The following is a 16,999-nucleotide window of genomic DNA, read 5'->3' on the forward strand; positions in this document are numbered from 1 at the left end:
CTCACCGTGAGATCACAACCGTTGGACGCCAATCGCACGGCTGTGATGGGGTAAATCGGCCTTTGGTGTTACTTCGATGCCGCTCTTGTTCAAAAAGAAGGTGGCCTTTTGGAACGGCAATCAGATTCCAGCTCATGAAGAGTAAAGGCGATCGATTCAACTTAATGCTGCAGCTACCACGAGGTTCTCATCCTTTTTCATTCCTTTTTATCTTTCCCCGGTTTTGGTGCCATCTTTCTGATCATGGAGTCATGAGGGGGAAGGATCGCAGAGATGGGGTCTTGTTTGTCATCTTGTTCCGTTCATGTCGGTGTGCTTATCTCATGCCAAGCACAGACTTTTGTCTCGAGGTTGATGACAACTCAATAACGCAGTAGAGAGCAAAATACATCCGTTAGGGCATGTGCGTTCCGCGTAGTCGTGTGCCTTTTTGTGGTGCCGGTGTTCTGGTGGGTTGTGCATCACAATTGCTTGTGGTTGTGTGTCGATGCTTGCATTAACGCAAGAGATGAGAAGAAGCCACCATGGGAACGGTGTAAAGGTACAGCTGCACCTACGAGGACTTGTGGTCGCTGCCGTTGCAGTTGGGTCGACAACGGGACCATCTTACATTTAACTACGATTCTTTTGCTCGATCCATAGCAAAAGAGTCTGCAGGCCATAGAATCTTTCGCAGCACTTTGAGAAAAGGAGGCTTGATGAATGGGTTTTCTTTTTTTGCTCATCCCACTTTGAGAGATTCATATGTGATAGCAGATAAGATTTTTTAACTGCAAAATCTCGTTGGACAATTGAGGAAAATCCTCTCTTCAATCATTGAATGTGTGCTTTTATCATTATAATTCAGCTCCCTTCTCGCTGGCCGACGACAGTAATCGCTCCTCGCCGAGCTCTGCCACCTCCCGAGAAAGAACCTGTGTGACATCTTCATCTCCTCACTTCGACATCATCCAGGCTGCTCTCTGTTCTTCCTCAATAGAGCTTCCTTAGCCACATCTCGTCGGGCTGTTCATGTACCTCTCTGGTCACGCCCGTCGTTGCACTACGACCTTTTATCTTCGTCACTCGCGCCAACCTGGTCAACGAGACGCCCGTCAACAACTCCCGTGCAATCGAGAGCTAAGCTGATCTATACATCACAACTTCCTCATCTCACCTACTGCTATTATTGTTGCTGCAGCAATGACAATGCAGCTTCCTTGTTGATTTACAACAATAGTCGTCGTTGAAGCAGCAACATCACCACCTCCTCACATTGTTGTGGATGCTTTTGATGACTGATTTGCTCTCGATCTGATCCCGTGCTTGTGCTTGCACCGAAAACGAAGATCATCTTTTCTACTCGACGAACAACAAATACTCTTGGCAACGATCTTCTGATCATATCCAAACGGTGCTCGACGACTGCTTCTCCCTCTCTCTCTTTTGGAAACTCGAGCAGCCCAACGATGGTGTCTCTGAACTCCCTCTCTCTCCGCCTCGTCCAGCAGTATCCGTAATAGCGGGTCAACTGGTTAACGCACTTAGTGCTAACCCTCCTCACTGACTCCCTGAAGCCGCAGCCACAATACTCTCCTCACTGCAAGAACTGCAGATTTCTCACAGATCTATGACAAGAAATGTATATCTCTGACAGATCTATAGCAAGAACTGCAGATCTCTCACAAAACTGTGGCAAGGACTACAGATCTGCGGTAAAAACTACAGGACTGCGGCCAAACACTTCCACTGTCAAAGGATCCTCTCCACTTCCCCTCAGTGCAACATTCCTCTTTGGGCCCTATCTGCACTGCAACAATGCCCCAAGCGTGGCCTTTTGCGAAGTTGCACCGAGGCGAATGTAGCTTTGTCGCATCCTACATAGCACCCTTTGGAAGAGATCGAGGAGTCAGGTGGGCGGTGTCCTCGAACTCCTTCTCTGCCTCGCCCGCCCCACCCCCCCGGACTGACTGCCACCTCTTTCCTCATCGCCTGTTCTTCACCAAGTGGCTACCTCTCCTGCGATCATTCCGTACTACAGTGGAGTAGCAGCGGTTCCCTAACCGGCCTTGCGGCGGAGACCCTTCACAAGCACGTGTTGGGCTGGCAGCCCATAAATTCAGTAGGGCTTGAACAGCCCACAGCTCACCTCTTCGCTTAATTTAATTTTAATTCATATTAAAAAGATACGAGGATATAAATGGTTGCATTTTAAAGATAGAAAGAGGTATAAATAGGGCAGAAATGAGGGCAGCAGTCTAGATCCTTACAGTAGCAAAAATGACGAGAAAAATATAGAAATCCAAGGAGAAAGAAAGGAAAGAAAACAAGAACAACGCATTCTCAATCATCCAACAATGCTCTCATCTCAGGTTAGATCAAATCTACAGTAAATTCTTATTATGATTACTTAGGGAGGATTTAGATATTAAGCACAGTGACGTGATCCTTGTATCTCAATTATTCTCTTGTGATTGTTGCTAAGGTTTTGGGCAAGAGATTGAAATTTGTATATTTATTATTGTTATAGTGGATTATCTCTAGTTTGCTCTGTGATTTTTACTCTTCACATTGAAGGGGTTTTCTATGTATATCTCGGTGTTCTATTTGATTATGGTTCCATTTAATTCCACTATGTGTTATGACCTGTTAGTATTTATTCATATACAAACGTTATTTCTCTTTATATCCCATCACACTACTCGCAACAAAAGCCACCCTCCAAGATGCACCTTCATCCCCTCGCAAGAAGGCTTCACTACAACCAGCAACGTGATACACATAGAAGGCTTCACTTCTTTCTTTCATTTTTTCATTCGCTAACAGAACATACCTACTCCTCCAAGTCACACGCTCAACAGAATAGATCTGCTTGCCCAAACACCCTCTTGAGATCATGACCTATATGGTGGCTTCAATAATAGCATCAAAACCTGCAGCAACAAACTTCCTTCAGCTTCCTCCTTCATCAGCAGAACTACTTCTCCATGCCTCCCCTTCAAGACCTGCTCCTTTGATAAAGATCTCGACTCTAAGGATATGAGATCTCCTAAAGGGGCAAAGACGAAGATACCTTGTCCGACAGCGATGACACCTACTACAGCCACCTCGTTGCATGTAGTGACCACCCACACCAAAGCACATTAAGGTGTCACAACTCCAGGAGAGACCTACTTCGACCGCATATGACGTTGATCTACGTCGATGCCTTCTTTCACCCTGATCGCTATAGTAATTGTGCCCAAGAAGAAGCACGGTCCATTGCATCTCGTCGTAGCCATATCTTCTGACTCTCTTTTCTACAACTGATGACTCTCGTGCTCCTGTAGATATATATCCTTTAAATGTCTTCAATGTCTACCTCTGATGCTCTAGTTATTGTTTCCATAGGACATCACAATATTTTTCAATATACAAACCTTATCACTATCAATGTAGTAGCACTCATCCCCTTTTGATTATTCAAAAGCGACAACTATGCATCTTGGCGTACATAATTTTCTAATCTCTTATTTGGCTATGATTTACTAAGCTACATCGATGACTCTCGCAATTGTCTACTAGCAATGAACAACATCTCAGGAGACCTTAGTCCGATATCAAATCCAGCCTGCAAACTATAGTTACGCTAAGATCATCTCATACTCCAAACTATTCAAGCCTCTATCATTGAGTCCATCGCCCCATTGTTATCTTCGTATACGACTACTGCAGAAGCTTAGCACAAGTTGCAAATTATCTTAACAAATCACTAACATACTCGTATGCTCGGTCTTCTATCCAATCTAATGAAAATGAAATAAGAGAAAAGTACTATTGCTAATTATCTATAATATATTAAAGTTATCATCAATGACTTGACTTTGATATGTCATTCGCTTAGTGATGAAGAAGTCCTAGTTCATATCCTAAATGGTCTAGGAGACAAGGACAATGAACTGACAATAGTAATTTGGGCACGTAACACACTAATATTATTCGAAGAACTCTATGACAAGTTGACTAACTATGAGATATATTTAAAGCGCGAGGATAAGTTGCCCGGACCAACCATCACAGCTCAAGTCAGTCAAAAATATAAGAGGAAGAGCAACCAATATAATAAAAATGCCAACAAAGATCTAGTTAAGTTGTCTCCTGACCCTATGGGTCTCCAACATACCCACCCTCATCCATGTCATTAATATTTCAACTATCAAAGTCGCAATTTCAACTATCATCACACCTAGCATCCTAACCTCATAAGCCAACAAATACTCATTTGCCAACTACGTGATAAAGGTGGACACTCCGTAAAAGTCTATCGATCTCAACCTTGACTCTCTGTGCCATCCTGGTAGCCTCGAGCGAATCTCATGACTATTACGACTACTAGCCAACCAAATTGGATTGTGGACTTTGACGCCTTTCATCCAATTACCTTCGATCTTCAAAACTTGTGTGGAAATGAAGATATCATCATTGGTGACGGTAAAGGAATTCTCATTATTCATACTGGTTCCACAACGCTTAATTCACTTACCACAACCTTTACACTCGATGATGTTTTATGTGCACCTTACATTAAACGAAATCTCATTTTTATTTTCCAATTATGCAAACAAAATAATACCTCGATTGATTTTTTTTTTTTTTCAAGGATTTGAGCACGAGAGTATCCATTGTCCAAGGTCAAAACAAAGATAACATTTATGAGTGATCGTCAACTTCGCAAATAACCTAGCCTACTGTTCACTCTTCAGTTATATCTCCAATTGATGTGTGACATCAATGTCTTAGTCACCTCTCGTCCTTTATCAAACAAAAATTACTTTTTCGTTATTCTCTTTCTATATTTAATGTTTATGATATTAGTAGTATTATAACTAATTGTGATAGTTGTCTTAACAATAAAAGTCATATATTATCTTTTAGAATATCCTAGCTCTAAATTTTATATCATCTCTACTATTGTTACAATTGGAACTTATCAATATGCTTTGTTCTCTCTCCTCATAGGGTCATTAGTGTTAATGTTAGTCAACCATCGGCAGAAGGCTTATGAGATAGGCAATTCCTAAGAGTCACGTATATGTATGTATTGTAAAGGAAATTGCAATACCGGTGTTCAATATATGTTGAAACTTATGATAGATTTTCAAGCGAAAATATTTTTTGCGCTTTTGCTGATTCGAGATTTTTTTTTCTTTTTGTCTACCATATGTTTCCTTGTCATTCTGGCAGTAAAATATCAATTGATCTTGGTAACCATAACAACAAAACTATAAACTTCCAATTAGTATATAAATCTTTACCATTATTGGAATTTGTAAAAATTCATATCGTTATCTAAAGAATATGTAGAATGGCAAATTTTCTCCAAAAACCCTTTATTTTGAGTTTTTTTTTCACAGTATTTTTTATTAAAAAAATAGAAATAACTCTAAAAAGTGTAGGGCACTTTCCTTTCTCCCATTCCTCCAATTGAGCCACTTCAATCAACCCATCAATTTCATTGAAGGAAAAAAAAAAAAGAAAAAGGAAAAGTGCCCCTTTCTTTTTTGTTTCTAAGAGAGTGCTCTGCATGAAAAATTCAAAATGGAGGTTCTTTTGGAGAAAAAATTAGAAATGGAGTGTTTTATAGGGAATTCATGCAATTTAGATCTTTATTTATATTTTTTTATTAAAATTCTAATCTCCTCACATTATTAATAATGATATTTTTTTAATATAATATTTTTTTATAATATATATATATATATATATATATTAAATAATTATTATGATAAATGATTCAACATATGGGTAACCCGACAACACGTCACATTTACTCGAATATCTTGTTAACTCAATGCATATGATGAGTAGTCGATATAATGATACTAATCGCAATGTTCGATGATAATTTTAAAAAACTCCTCATATTCGAGTAATGCTCAAATCTCGTAAAAATCATATATTATCATTCTTTTTAGTTACTAACTTAAGCACTATAAGTATATTATCGAGTAACATTTTTTTATATAATTTTTTATTAAACTCACTTATCTCTTGACAATAAATGTATTATAACATAGACTTAAAGTAAGGTTGATTTTAAAATCTCAACATCTTAAACAATTAGAATATGCTTTAACAATTTACAAATGAAAGTATTTTTAAATATATTTGTTATTAACTCAACATATTCATCACAATATATTTTATTTTAATAATATTATTTATATATATTACTTATTCTTTATACAATACTCAAATATTATAAAAGTATTACTGATTTAATAAGTATTTTATATAAATTTTCTTTTAGTCTGAAAGAAGATATAGGATGATCACACATAAGTTCAATGCTGCTTATTGTTTTAACTACCTCACTTTTATTATATAAATAATATTTTTATCAATTTTTTCAGCTTATTAAATAATTAATTATCAGTTATTTTGCATAAATTAGATGTTTTAACTAATAATTAATTCGCAATTGCAACGTTAATATCTATATGTATAAAACGTCAAATGTGCGATCCCGAACCATTGTAAGAATTCAACGGTGAAGTTGGAGACACGAAGCAACATTTAACGGTGACTGATGAGCCAACTCAGAAGGACGTTTTAGGATGCCAAATTCCTCAAACTCACGACTCTCTCTCGCACACACACACGTGCAACTCACCACTATATTATATATATAGAGTTCGTAGGCTTAAATCCCTAAGTGGACCGCCTTCCCTCCGCGCTTGCCGATATGATTTCGTGCCCCCTTCCGACCTCGCTGGAAACCCTAGCGCCCACGGCGGCAGCCATGGAGAATCCACTGGCTGTCGCAAGCAACGTCAGGCACCTCCCCCGTCATATGCTCTTTATGTCATTTGCAGCCCATTCCAAGAGATCCGGCAAGGTCCGATTTCCTTTCGCCTTTCCCGTATCCTTTAAAATATGCAAGGATCCTGTGTTTTCCCGTTCGCATGCTATTTTGGGATCCGATTATGTGTTTTTCGGGGTTTCTTGTGTATCTTGTGTTGGTTCTTTGCGTAGGTCGTATTCCTTTTTCATTCTCTACAAGTGAGGATAAGCCGTTTTAAGCGCTTTATGTTGATGTTTGTCCAATAGTGGGATTGATAGTGCTGACAATTTTTGTGAAGATTGTATTTTGGTTCTGTTGATCCAGAAGTTGATATGTTGAAGTTCATCTCCCTTTCTGGTATAATTAGGTGCACTGCCACTCTGACTGTTGTATAATCATTTGAAGGATTGGTATCAGCTGAATTTTCCAAGTTGCTTGTGGATGCCACCTTTCACAGGCCTTTATTAGGACACATGCAAATCTGGATTCCATCACATTAGCTATACGTCACTCTTGGCATTTTTGTTTGATATGATTCAATGCACCTAAATTTCATTTACCGTTTACCTTTTGACTGTTTAAGCAAACTACCGCCCTGGCCAATTAACTCTTGAGATGTTTAAAAGAAGCATGTGACAGCCGTATATGATACCTGCTATAATGTTCTTTAATGTTCTACATTTTAATTTCCTCTGGTATTTTTTCTCTCGCCTATTCCTTCCGTTGTTATTCTCATGTTGAATCCATGTTGCCCCTAGAGCCCCTTGTTTCCCAATAGATCGCATCTATTTTTTGTAGATTCTCTCCAAAATCCTACCCATCATCGGTTCTGATCTGCTGTGGGAGGTGTCGTTGGTGACATATATATGATATTTTCATCTTTCTTCAGTTAAAGATGGCATCTTGATCATCCCATTTCCTTGTTTTGGTTTGTTGGATGTGCAAGAGGGTGAGTCTTGGCATGATGATAATGTTGCCGTACAACTTAGATTGTTGGGGATAAGCTCATGGATATACCCTCTCTACTTACAGGGTTACGGTTGTTTAATCCCTGCACTGATGGGAGCCTCACGCACTAGGTCACCCATTTTTTTCCCTTTGTTGCCTAGCGCCATTCATGTCTTTCGCTGTTGCAATCACTTATGTTTTACTTTGGTTTTTCACTTCTATGCTAGGTTTTTTACTTGGTTTAGATGCACTAAGTTTTGACTTCATGTTAAGTTTATCACTTAGTTTAGATCCACTTGTCTGTGTTTATATAGTTCTCTATTACAGAAAGTGAAAATTTAGAGGTTTTGTCTTTGGGTTTTAATTCGTTTTGCTTCAAACATGATAAATATTGCTTTCTTACTTTTGTCAGCTACAAGTTGTTAGTGTCCATCAAAGGGTGAAGGCAGCTAGCTCTCTGTATTCAGATTGTGATGTAGATGGTAAGTAAGTAGTGTTTTATCAATGTAGTTGTTGCCATTGATGGTTTAGCAGCCTAAAGCTTTTCATCGATGGAAATTAAAATAGGAATTGAGTCTCTCTGCATACCTTTTCTTGGATGCTAGTTAGAGAGAAGATGTGTTAAATTAGTTAACATGTTTGTATCCAAAAAGTTTGGTGATATGGATTTGTAGGAAATGACTTCTTGTAAAGGAGATCTTACTATCTATCTGAGCTGGCAGAATAATAACATTGATATTAATGAAGCCAAATAGATAAAGGCCATTTGCTGATCTTGGCAGAATATGATGATACCTATGTTGCCCATCTTATGATCGTGGATCTAATTTTTGAAGAAAATTGTGTGAAATTGATTGTCTGGAACCGGATCTTCAGAACAAATACAAAAACCTGTTATAAATGTCATAAATGGACAACAGCCAGAACTCTGAAGATCCAGTTACTTTCTAATGCATATAATGGACAACACCCACAACTTTCACGACTTGTTATGAAGGTTGTAGATATCAGTCCTCTCTTTTAATTTAATTTCATTATTGCAATGTTTCCTTTTAATCACGTGTTATGAAGGTTGTAATACCATTTTTCATTTCAAATTTAATTTCGTTGATATTTTCTGTTATTGTGATGGTTGTTTTAGTTGGATACAATGGAAAATAATACAGGATAGCGACCGTTTTTTACTAAGTAATTTTGCAACAATAAAATAGTAATATCATGAATAGAACGGATGCTGTAATGATTAGAAATTCGAAAGGTATCATTCTATTGTATGAGTTATGATGAAATTCAATAATTTTGATGTTCCTCTTTTATAGCAATCTTCATAATTATAATGGCTTAATGACCATTATTATCCAATTTTTGAAATACCTTGCTATGTCATTGTGCTGACAGTCTTATTCGTGTAATTTTCGTGTATTAAATTTTTAATCTCGGTGGTCCATTTTGACGTAGTATGGTGCATTTCTGGTACTTCTGTTGTGAAATCCAATCCAGTACGTTGCAAGTTCTTGCATATACTTTTCCTTAGTTATAATTGACTGATTTTCTACATTTAAGCTTTTTCTACGTTTTAGAAGTTTTTGTGCTCAAATGGTCCAGCTTATAAATCTTTTGCTACCTCAAATTTGTTTGATGATTAGTTGTGAAAGTATTTTTCTTGTTACCTTTGATAGGAATTCAAGAGACCCAAATAATTGATAGATGAGATACTAAGGTCACTATCTTTTATTGATGGATGTGGAGCCATTATTATTCTTTAACATATTCACATATATGATGTAGCAATCTTTAATTGAGGGAAGTGGTTCCGTTATTATTCTTTAACATAATCACACATATGATGTCAAACTTGGTCTTTTTCTATGTTTGGACAGATGGAAATGATTGTAAATTGCATTAAGTTTTTTCTTGGCTTCCCCACATTATTTGTTAGGTAGTGTTCAAAGATCTTGCTAGACAAAGTTATTGGTTTTTGTTCAGGGAGCAATTAGGTTTGTGAGCTTAAGAAATATCTCGCAGTTCAATCAATGAGATGTTTTCTAATTCAGCTACCCAACACATTCAGTCTGAAAAATAATTCCATCATTTTTGCATGCTTGACTTATTTTCAAGTGACCTAATAATTTTCAGTTATTGACATACTATACAGTACAAAAACCATGGAAGACAGCTGATGCTAGGCTTGTGCTTGAAGATGGCTCTATATGGAAAGCTAAGTCTTTTGGTGCTTCCGGAACACAAGTTGGTGAAGTCGTGTTCAATACATCTTTAACAGGGTAACTATGTTTCTTCCTTCTGCTGTATTTATGCAATGGTTGCAGTCCTATATCCAATTATAGAACTAGAAGATACCTGCTTTAATGGGTTCTTTTTTGCAGTTTCTTTTTTCATTTGTTTTTTTAATCTTCTTGACCATGACGCTCTCAAATTAATGTCACATGCTGTAAAGCAGTAATATTTAATTAAACAAAAAGTGGTGTGTGCCATTTTGTTTGACCTTTTGATGCTGAGCCCTGCTTGGAGCCAATTTCATTCACATGGCTCGCACATGAAACTTAACAACTTTCGACCAGAACTGGTTGGATTTTGACCAGTTTGATCTTTGGCTGAAACTGGTGGACCACTAATGATAGGTTACCAGTATGTACCACTTGGTACGGTTGAAACACCCACAACAAGAAAAAAAATTATTTGAATTTTCTGGTTCAAAATTATGGCATATGTACAATGTATTGGGTTGAAAAAATACCACAACAAAGAAATCCATGGGATTATCTGGATCAAATTATGACAAATATCCAGCATATTTGAGTTGGAAAACATCACAACAAGAAAATCTATCAGACTATCAAGAATTATGACAAATATGCAACATAACTGAGTTGTTAACGAGATTAAGATCCAAGTTATTCACAGATCTGGACTTGACTATCATATGGTTCACATTAGTTGCATTTCCTTAGTAATAAAAATGGCAGTCTTGAGGCAGATTCAATGTGTTAACTATGTGGCAGTATGTGAGAAGGATATATTTTGAAATATTTTTTCAAATTATAGAGATAGTAGAAACTATAATTGATGTCTGGTATATAAGTTAATGAAATGCAACTTGAGAATTATTTTTGAGTTCTCTGGTTAAGGTTATTTGATAGGTTACTGTATGATATACTTTGCAATTTCTATATATGCACTTATCTAGATGGACATTTTTTAATGAACGTGAAGGTTGAAACCTTTTTTTTCCTCTAAAGCATGCGTAGCTGGATTACTCTGTAGTCTGTTCATGATTTGCTTGTATATTATGAGCAAATAAGATTAAAGGATAAGATTTTGGTATAATGGTAAGTTTTCTTGTTGTTTTTTATTCTAGATGACTAGGGGTCAAGTCATGGAAACTGCCTCTCTTCTTGTAGTTCATAAGTGTGTACATTAGTGAAGGCCTTATGCATTGGATTATCAACTTTTGTGATAAGCAAATAAGATAATACAAGATCTTGATCTTTTTTACTGAAGGTGGTCACCATTAATACAAGAACATGATATGAGTTAAGAAGGCTATTTGTATCATTTGAAATTTTATCAGGGTTCATCCTTCCTGAGGATTCTCTAATATGAGGAAGATAAGACCTCTAAAAAGTTAATCCATGGAGTACTTTACTGCTCGAACAATAAAGAAAATAACCGAGTATCCTTAAGAAGCCTACAATGTCATTCTTACAGGCTAGTAATTCTCATTTTGTAGCTGAAACAGACTATTAAAAAAATAGATTCTGCCCTTCTGTTATTGTTTTTGCCGAGTATCTTGATTAGGATATATAGACTTCACTGAGGCTTCAAACCAAAGGAGGGAGTTGGGACTCCTTTCCAGTTCTTATCAGAGGTCATGAACGGTCGTGAGAACCCTGACTGACAAAGGGCTTCCAAGTCCTGGCTGAATAGGAAGTGGTCTGATTGATCTTGCTGCCAGTATTGTCCAGCTGAACTAGTTGTGGCATTGTCAGTTGAACTAATGGGTTTTTTAACTAGCGAAGGTGGGTGCACAGAGCAGGTGGATTAGTCTCATGAGAAACTTCAGTACCAAATAGTTAGAACTCTGATTTATGGTAATTTCAGCTGAAATAATTTCAGGCATTTGCGTGATTCAAGGTGAATTCCTACATAAATTAGCTCAGCTCTTAACTCAGTTTTACAATTCCGGAGTAAATATTTCAGATGTTCACATGGTTTTCATCTATGGAAGTTTGCTTGTAAATGTTCATTTGCTGGGAAAGACAGGATATAGTGAAGTACTTCTTGGATTTTTTTACTTTTATTTGCTTGGGAATGCTCTATGTTTCCTAGTTGCTTGTTTTGGTCATTTCAATTTGGAACCTGATACTTTTAGAACCTAAAATGCTTCTTACCTTTGCAAAGTTCCAGTGTTTTTAACTCATCAAGTATCATACTTGTGATGTAAACCAAAAAAGTTACCTGGACACAGGATGAACCTTGTTTTCTGCTGCATATATTGTTGTTCAAGTGATTTGACATTTTTAGCTACTCTGATGCTTTCCTAGTACAAGAAATTTTAAATTTCAAATTTTGAATAGGTATCAGGAGATTCTAACAGATCCCAGCTATGCTGGACAGTTTGTTTTGATGACAAATCCTCATATCGGGAATACTGGTGTTAATCCTGGTGAGTGAACCGATGTTCTAACAGTGTTGTCCCAGTTTTAGCAGATATTTCATGTGAAATTTTTCTAAAATTTAAATTGGTTGATCTATCATCCTACAGATGATGAGGAATCGAGTCAATGCTTCCTTGCTGGTCTGGTGATCAGAAGTTTAAGCATCTGGTACAATCCACTATAATCAATTTGTATGTATGAATGATAATATAAGAATTTTTTTTCTGTTACCTAACTACATACTCCTATGTGCCTCCCTTAGCACTTCAAATTGGCGTTGCACGGAATCTCTTGGTGATTACTTAGCAAAGAGGAACATCATGGGCATATGTGAGACATGCCCTACAATTACTTCTTTATTTTAATTTAGTCTTAGTTCAATTCATATGTCTTTCTCATTTTCTTGTGGGGTCATGGTGCAGATGATGTGGACACTCGTGCAATAACACGAAGATTGAGACAAGATGGAAGCCTTATTGGTGTCTTAAGTACTGAAGAATCTCAAACAGATGAAGACTTGCTTGAAATTGCTCATAAATGGAAAATTGTTGGTAGGATTTAGGTTCATAAACTATAATTTCTTCTACTTTGTAAAATTCTTTTTCGTATCTGAAACTGGTGTTAAACTAATCCAGTAAAGGCTTTTTTTTTTTACAATAGTTTTTGTATTAGCCCTAGTGCTTTTTTTTTCTTATGAATCGTGATTTTTCAATAACCTGGTAATATAGTGATAGCTTAAGTTGGAGCCTCTATTTGCTTTGATCTCATTTATGCAGTTTTTGTATCCGAAATGCTGTTTGTAGTATGATAGTAATAGGAAAAATGATCTTGTTGAATCCTTACTACCATATAGAGAATCGACAACGAGGACCTTAGCTTTCTGATTGGCAACTCTCCCAAGCTATGGTTTTTCACTAATCTTGATTTATGTTGGGACACATTGAAATTCTGCAGGCTTTTAAGATCTTTCCAACTGAAGACTCATCTAATTGCAATATTGGTTTGATCGTCAGAGTATTACTATGATCCATCATATTGCTGTGGTCTGCTAAACTTGATACTTGATTTAAATCAAACTACTTATAACTTGCCTTCAACTGCTAACTTGATGTGTATATTGCAGTATATATTTTGGAAACAAAGTGGGGCTTCAATTACAGAAAGCAAACATTCGGTTTCTTAGAATCTAGAAAAGTACAACCAACACCAGAGCAACTTTGATGATTTCCCTTAACCCATAAGGTTAACTAGAAGGATAATGTTAATACAGGAGACTAAGAAGCATGGAGTTATGTGTAAACACCAACCTCTGTCTTGTAATTATTTTTTTTCACTTATTGATTTGATCAGTTGCGATTTTAGCTGATTGCAGTAAGAACAATGTTCTGGGGTTACTTTTTGTTCATATATGATGGTTGGTTACTTGATAAAAATCACATGAGATTGGTTAGTTCTATAATTTGGTATCATGATGAGAAAACATATTCTTTTCTTTTGCAGGTGTTGATTTGATCAGTGGTGCTTCATGTAAAGCCCCATTTGTTTGGTCTCAGAAAACACATTCAGAATGGGAATTCCACAAAGATCAGAACCAAGTTGAGAATTTTCATGTTAGTATAACTATATCCATGACAAGCTACTGGTTTAGATGTGTTATTCTGAAAATTCATTTTCTTTTTTTCATTTCGTGTTGGTGGTAGGTTGTTGCATATGACTTTGGCATCAAGCATAACATTTTGAGGCGCCTGGCATCCTATGGATGCAAAGTCACAGTTGTGCCTTCAACTTGGCCTGCCACAGAGACATTAAAAATGAAACCTGATGGTGTTCTGTTTAGCAATGGTCCTGGAGACCCAGCTGCAGTTCCTTATGCAGTGGAAACAGTAAAGGAAATAATTGGTAAGGTTCCAGTTTTTGGAATTTGCATGGGCCACCAGTTGCTTGGCCAGGCTTTGGGTGGCAAGACGTTCAAGATGAAGTTTGGTCATCACGGTGGTAACCATCCAGTTGGCAACCTGCGGAATGGACGTGTTGAGATAAGTGCTCAGGTTTGTGTATTATCTTATTTAGTTAAGGTTAATACTGTTTCTTTGATATTTCCTCTTGGTTTCCACCACTCTGATTTGAATGATTAGCTTTCATATTTCCAAATCATCAATCTGCCTGATGATCTTAAGGCCAGAAAGCCACTCCTTGGAGATATCTAGGTTCTAGATAATTAATAATTTTTCTTGGGAGAAACTTATCTGAGAGAGCCAAAGTAGAGCACAACTTTTAACATCAAATATTATGTGATGCCTCTACTTTAGAACTTTTTTTATATAATAAACCCCATCAATAATTTTATTCCTTTCATGATTTCAAGTTGTTTGGTTTTTCAAAAATTTAGATTCTTTAATTTGTCGACCTGCAAGTTCTTTTCCGGGTTTCCCCCCCCTTTTCTGATATCTATTGTATTGTTCTGGCAGAACCATAATTATGCAGTTGACCCTGCATCCCTTCCTGCTGGGGTTGAAGTAACACATATAAATTTGAATGATAAAAGTTGTGCTGGCCTTGCTTGTGCGGAGTTAAACCTCATGTCCCTCCAGTACCATCCAGAGTCCTCTCCTGGGCCCCATGACTCTGATCCTGGTAAGAATTATTTATTGTCTGTTATCATTTTCTTTAGTCGATAGAAATATCAGTTGAATGATTCTTTGGCGTGTATATCTGACACAAAATTGAGATTATAATTGAATCAACAAAACTCTATTAACCATCAAACTATACAAAAAAACCATATTTTATTCACATTTGTTAAGTAATTATGTCAAGTGAAGGGTCCAGCTTGATTGTTGAAGCGCAAAATCACAGGGAATCCATGTGATTATATGCCAATTAGCACATAGTGTATAAAAATATTAGCATATTCAGCATACTCTGTTGGAACTTAGGACCATCTATGGTAGAGAGCTACGTGGCCCGTACTTGACAGTTATAGTCTTGGGTTTAAGCTGAAATTTGTCTGAACATTAAGGTGGATGTGAGTTATGTTTGAGCTAGTTAAACCCATTTAACTTGGGTCTTCTTGTTGGGTTACAGAAGCATAAGGCTAGATGAATACTTCTATTGTCACTATTAGGTCACTTTTTGGACACGCTTACCTTAGGAAGGTTGTGCCCGCCAATAGTTTTCACATGTAAGGTTCTTGAGGTCTAGTTTCTGCAAAAGACCATGGATGGTTTTGTTACAATTGGATTCGTGGTATGGTTGCAATAAGCAAAGTGGACTCATCTCATAGGTATGAACTCCATGAATCATGGCATTATTATCCTATCAAGTTTTCAGTACAAGTTCTAATTGCACATGTGGTTGTAACATCAGCTTCATTATGTGGTACATATGGGTAGACTTGGCAACCACTAACTTGATATGAGCTGAAAGAGTTCTTTTAAGTTGGCCTTTGACAAAACTTTCGAATATTGGTGCAGAAAATTTTGTTTGTAGCTATATGCTCGGACATTGGTGTTTGGTTCTTATTGTATCATATGGCCTGGATCCAGAGTTTTAAATGGCCGTAAACAATCTTGGTCACATCCTCGGGTTGGGTTTGAATAGGATAGCAACATGTGTTCTGTGCTATGGAAGATATAAAACATGATGCAAGATCCCAGTACATTTAGTTTTATATCAAGCTTTAACTAATTTCTCCTGTAGTTTCACAAGGCATTGAAATGCCCACTTTGACATTTAATTTTTAGGAATAAAGATAAGATTCAGTACCTTTGATGTTTAAAGGTAGCGGTGGATTCTATACAGCTAGGACATTCTAAAATCTTGAAGATAATATGTATTGATATTTGCTGAATCAACATTCCAATCATGATGTTCGACTTAAGCGTAATTAGGTCAAGTGGAATTTGATCACTCTTTGTGCGATCATCATGTTCTTGTGTTGCAGCTTTTAGGGAATTCATGGAGTTGATGAAGGCAAGCAAGAAATGACAATGGTTCTTGTAAAGTCTGAGTCCTGGATTGGGGCATCTTGCAAGGAAAACACCTCTGAATTAGAAAAGCAGACAAGAGGTGACTTAAGCTGATGCAGTCAGTATAGTTAGTCTCTTTGCGAGTGTATTAGTCTTGCCGCTAAAAAATGCCTCTGGATTATCTTCGCTGCTGCAAGCTATTAATTACGTCGGAAAAGCCAGCAAGTTGTTTGTGTCAGCTTCATAAATCTGATGGTGAGCGTCTTTGTTTACCGAAATGCTATTTTTCCTTCTGCAGAATTATGTTTACTGAATTCGCCACATGCTTTAATATATTGTGGTAACCATTGGGGATTTAGTGTTTGTGTCATGCTGCAAGTGTTCTGGTTTCTACCTAGTTGATCAGTGATTGGTAATTTCTCAAGTTAACCAGATTGAATGGTCATGTGTATCTTGCTTTTCTTCCTAGAACTAGTTTTGACCAAAACCATCCTTAGTTTCTTGTCACCCACACAGTGCAGAAATTATGAATCTGATATAAATAATTTATATGCAAAACCTAAATTTTTGTAGGCATATATATGCATGCAATGCCTCATATGTTG

The 16,999-nt window shown here is 36.9% G+C and overlaps 1 protein-coding gene across 1 annotated transcript; it reads left to right on the forward strand.

Annotated features, from left to right (window-relative positions):
- The first annotated feature begins 6,661 nt into the window (after nt 1-6,661).
- On the forward strand, nt 6,662-16,752 carry LOC103988507 (carbamoyl phosphate synthase small chain, chloroplastic). The gene is made up of 11 exons (XM_009407042.3): nt 6,662-6,856; nt 8,163-8,232; nt 9,906-10,032; nt 12,346-12,434; nt 12,534-12,594; nt 12,689-12,756; nt 12,849-12,977; nt 13,927-14,036; nt 14,127-14,474; nt 14,895-15,060; nt 16,370-16,752. The coding sequence occupies exons 1-11, from the start codon at nt 6,704-6,706 to the stop codon at nt 16,411-16,413; spliced, it is 1,365 nt and encodes a 454-aa protein (XP_009405317.2). The 5' UTR covers nt 6,662-6,703; the 3' UTR covers nt 16,414-16,752.
- Nucleotides 16,753-16,999: the final 247 nt, after the last annotated feature.

The sequence above is a fragment of the Musa acuminata genome, chromosome BXJ1-6, assembly GCF_036884655.1.
Source record: "Musa acuminata AAA Group cultivar baxijiao chromosome BXJ1-6, Cavendish_Baxijiao_AAA, whole genome shotgun sequence".
NCBI lineage: Eukaryota > Viridiplantae > Streptophyta > Magnoliopsida > Zingiberales > Musaceae > Musa > Musa acuminata.

Bases quoted from the DNA above. Each gene is read 5' to 3' on its own strand.
- LOC103988507 (XM_009407042.3), top strand. From the start codon at position 6,704: ATGATTTCGTGCCCCCTTCCGACCTCGCTGGAAACCCTAGCGCCCACG. The intron at 6,857-8,162 runs GTCCGATTTCCT...TACTTTTGTCAG, and splicing joins ATTCCAAGAGATCCGGCAAG to CTACAAGTTGTTAGTGTCCA. The intron at 12,978-13,926 runs GTAGGATTTAGG...TTTCTTTTGCAG, and splicing joins TCATAAATGGAAAATTGTTG to GTGTTGATTTGATCAGTGGT.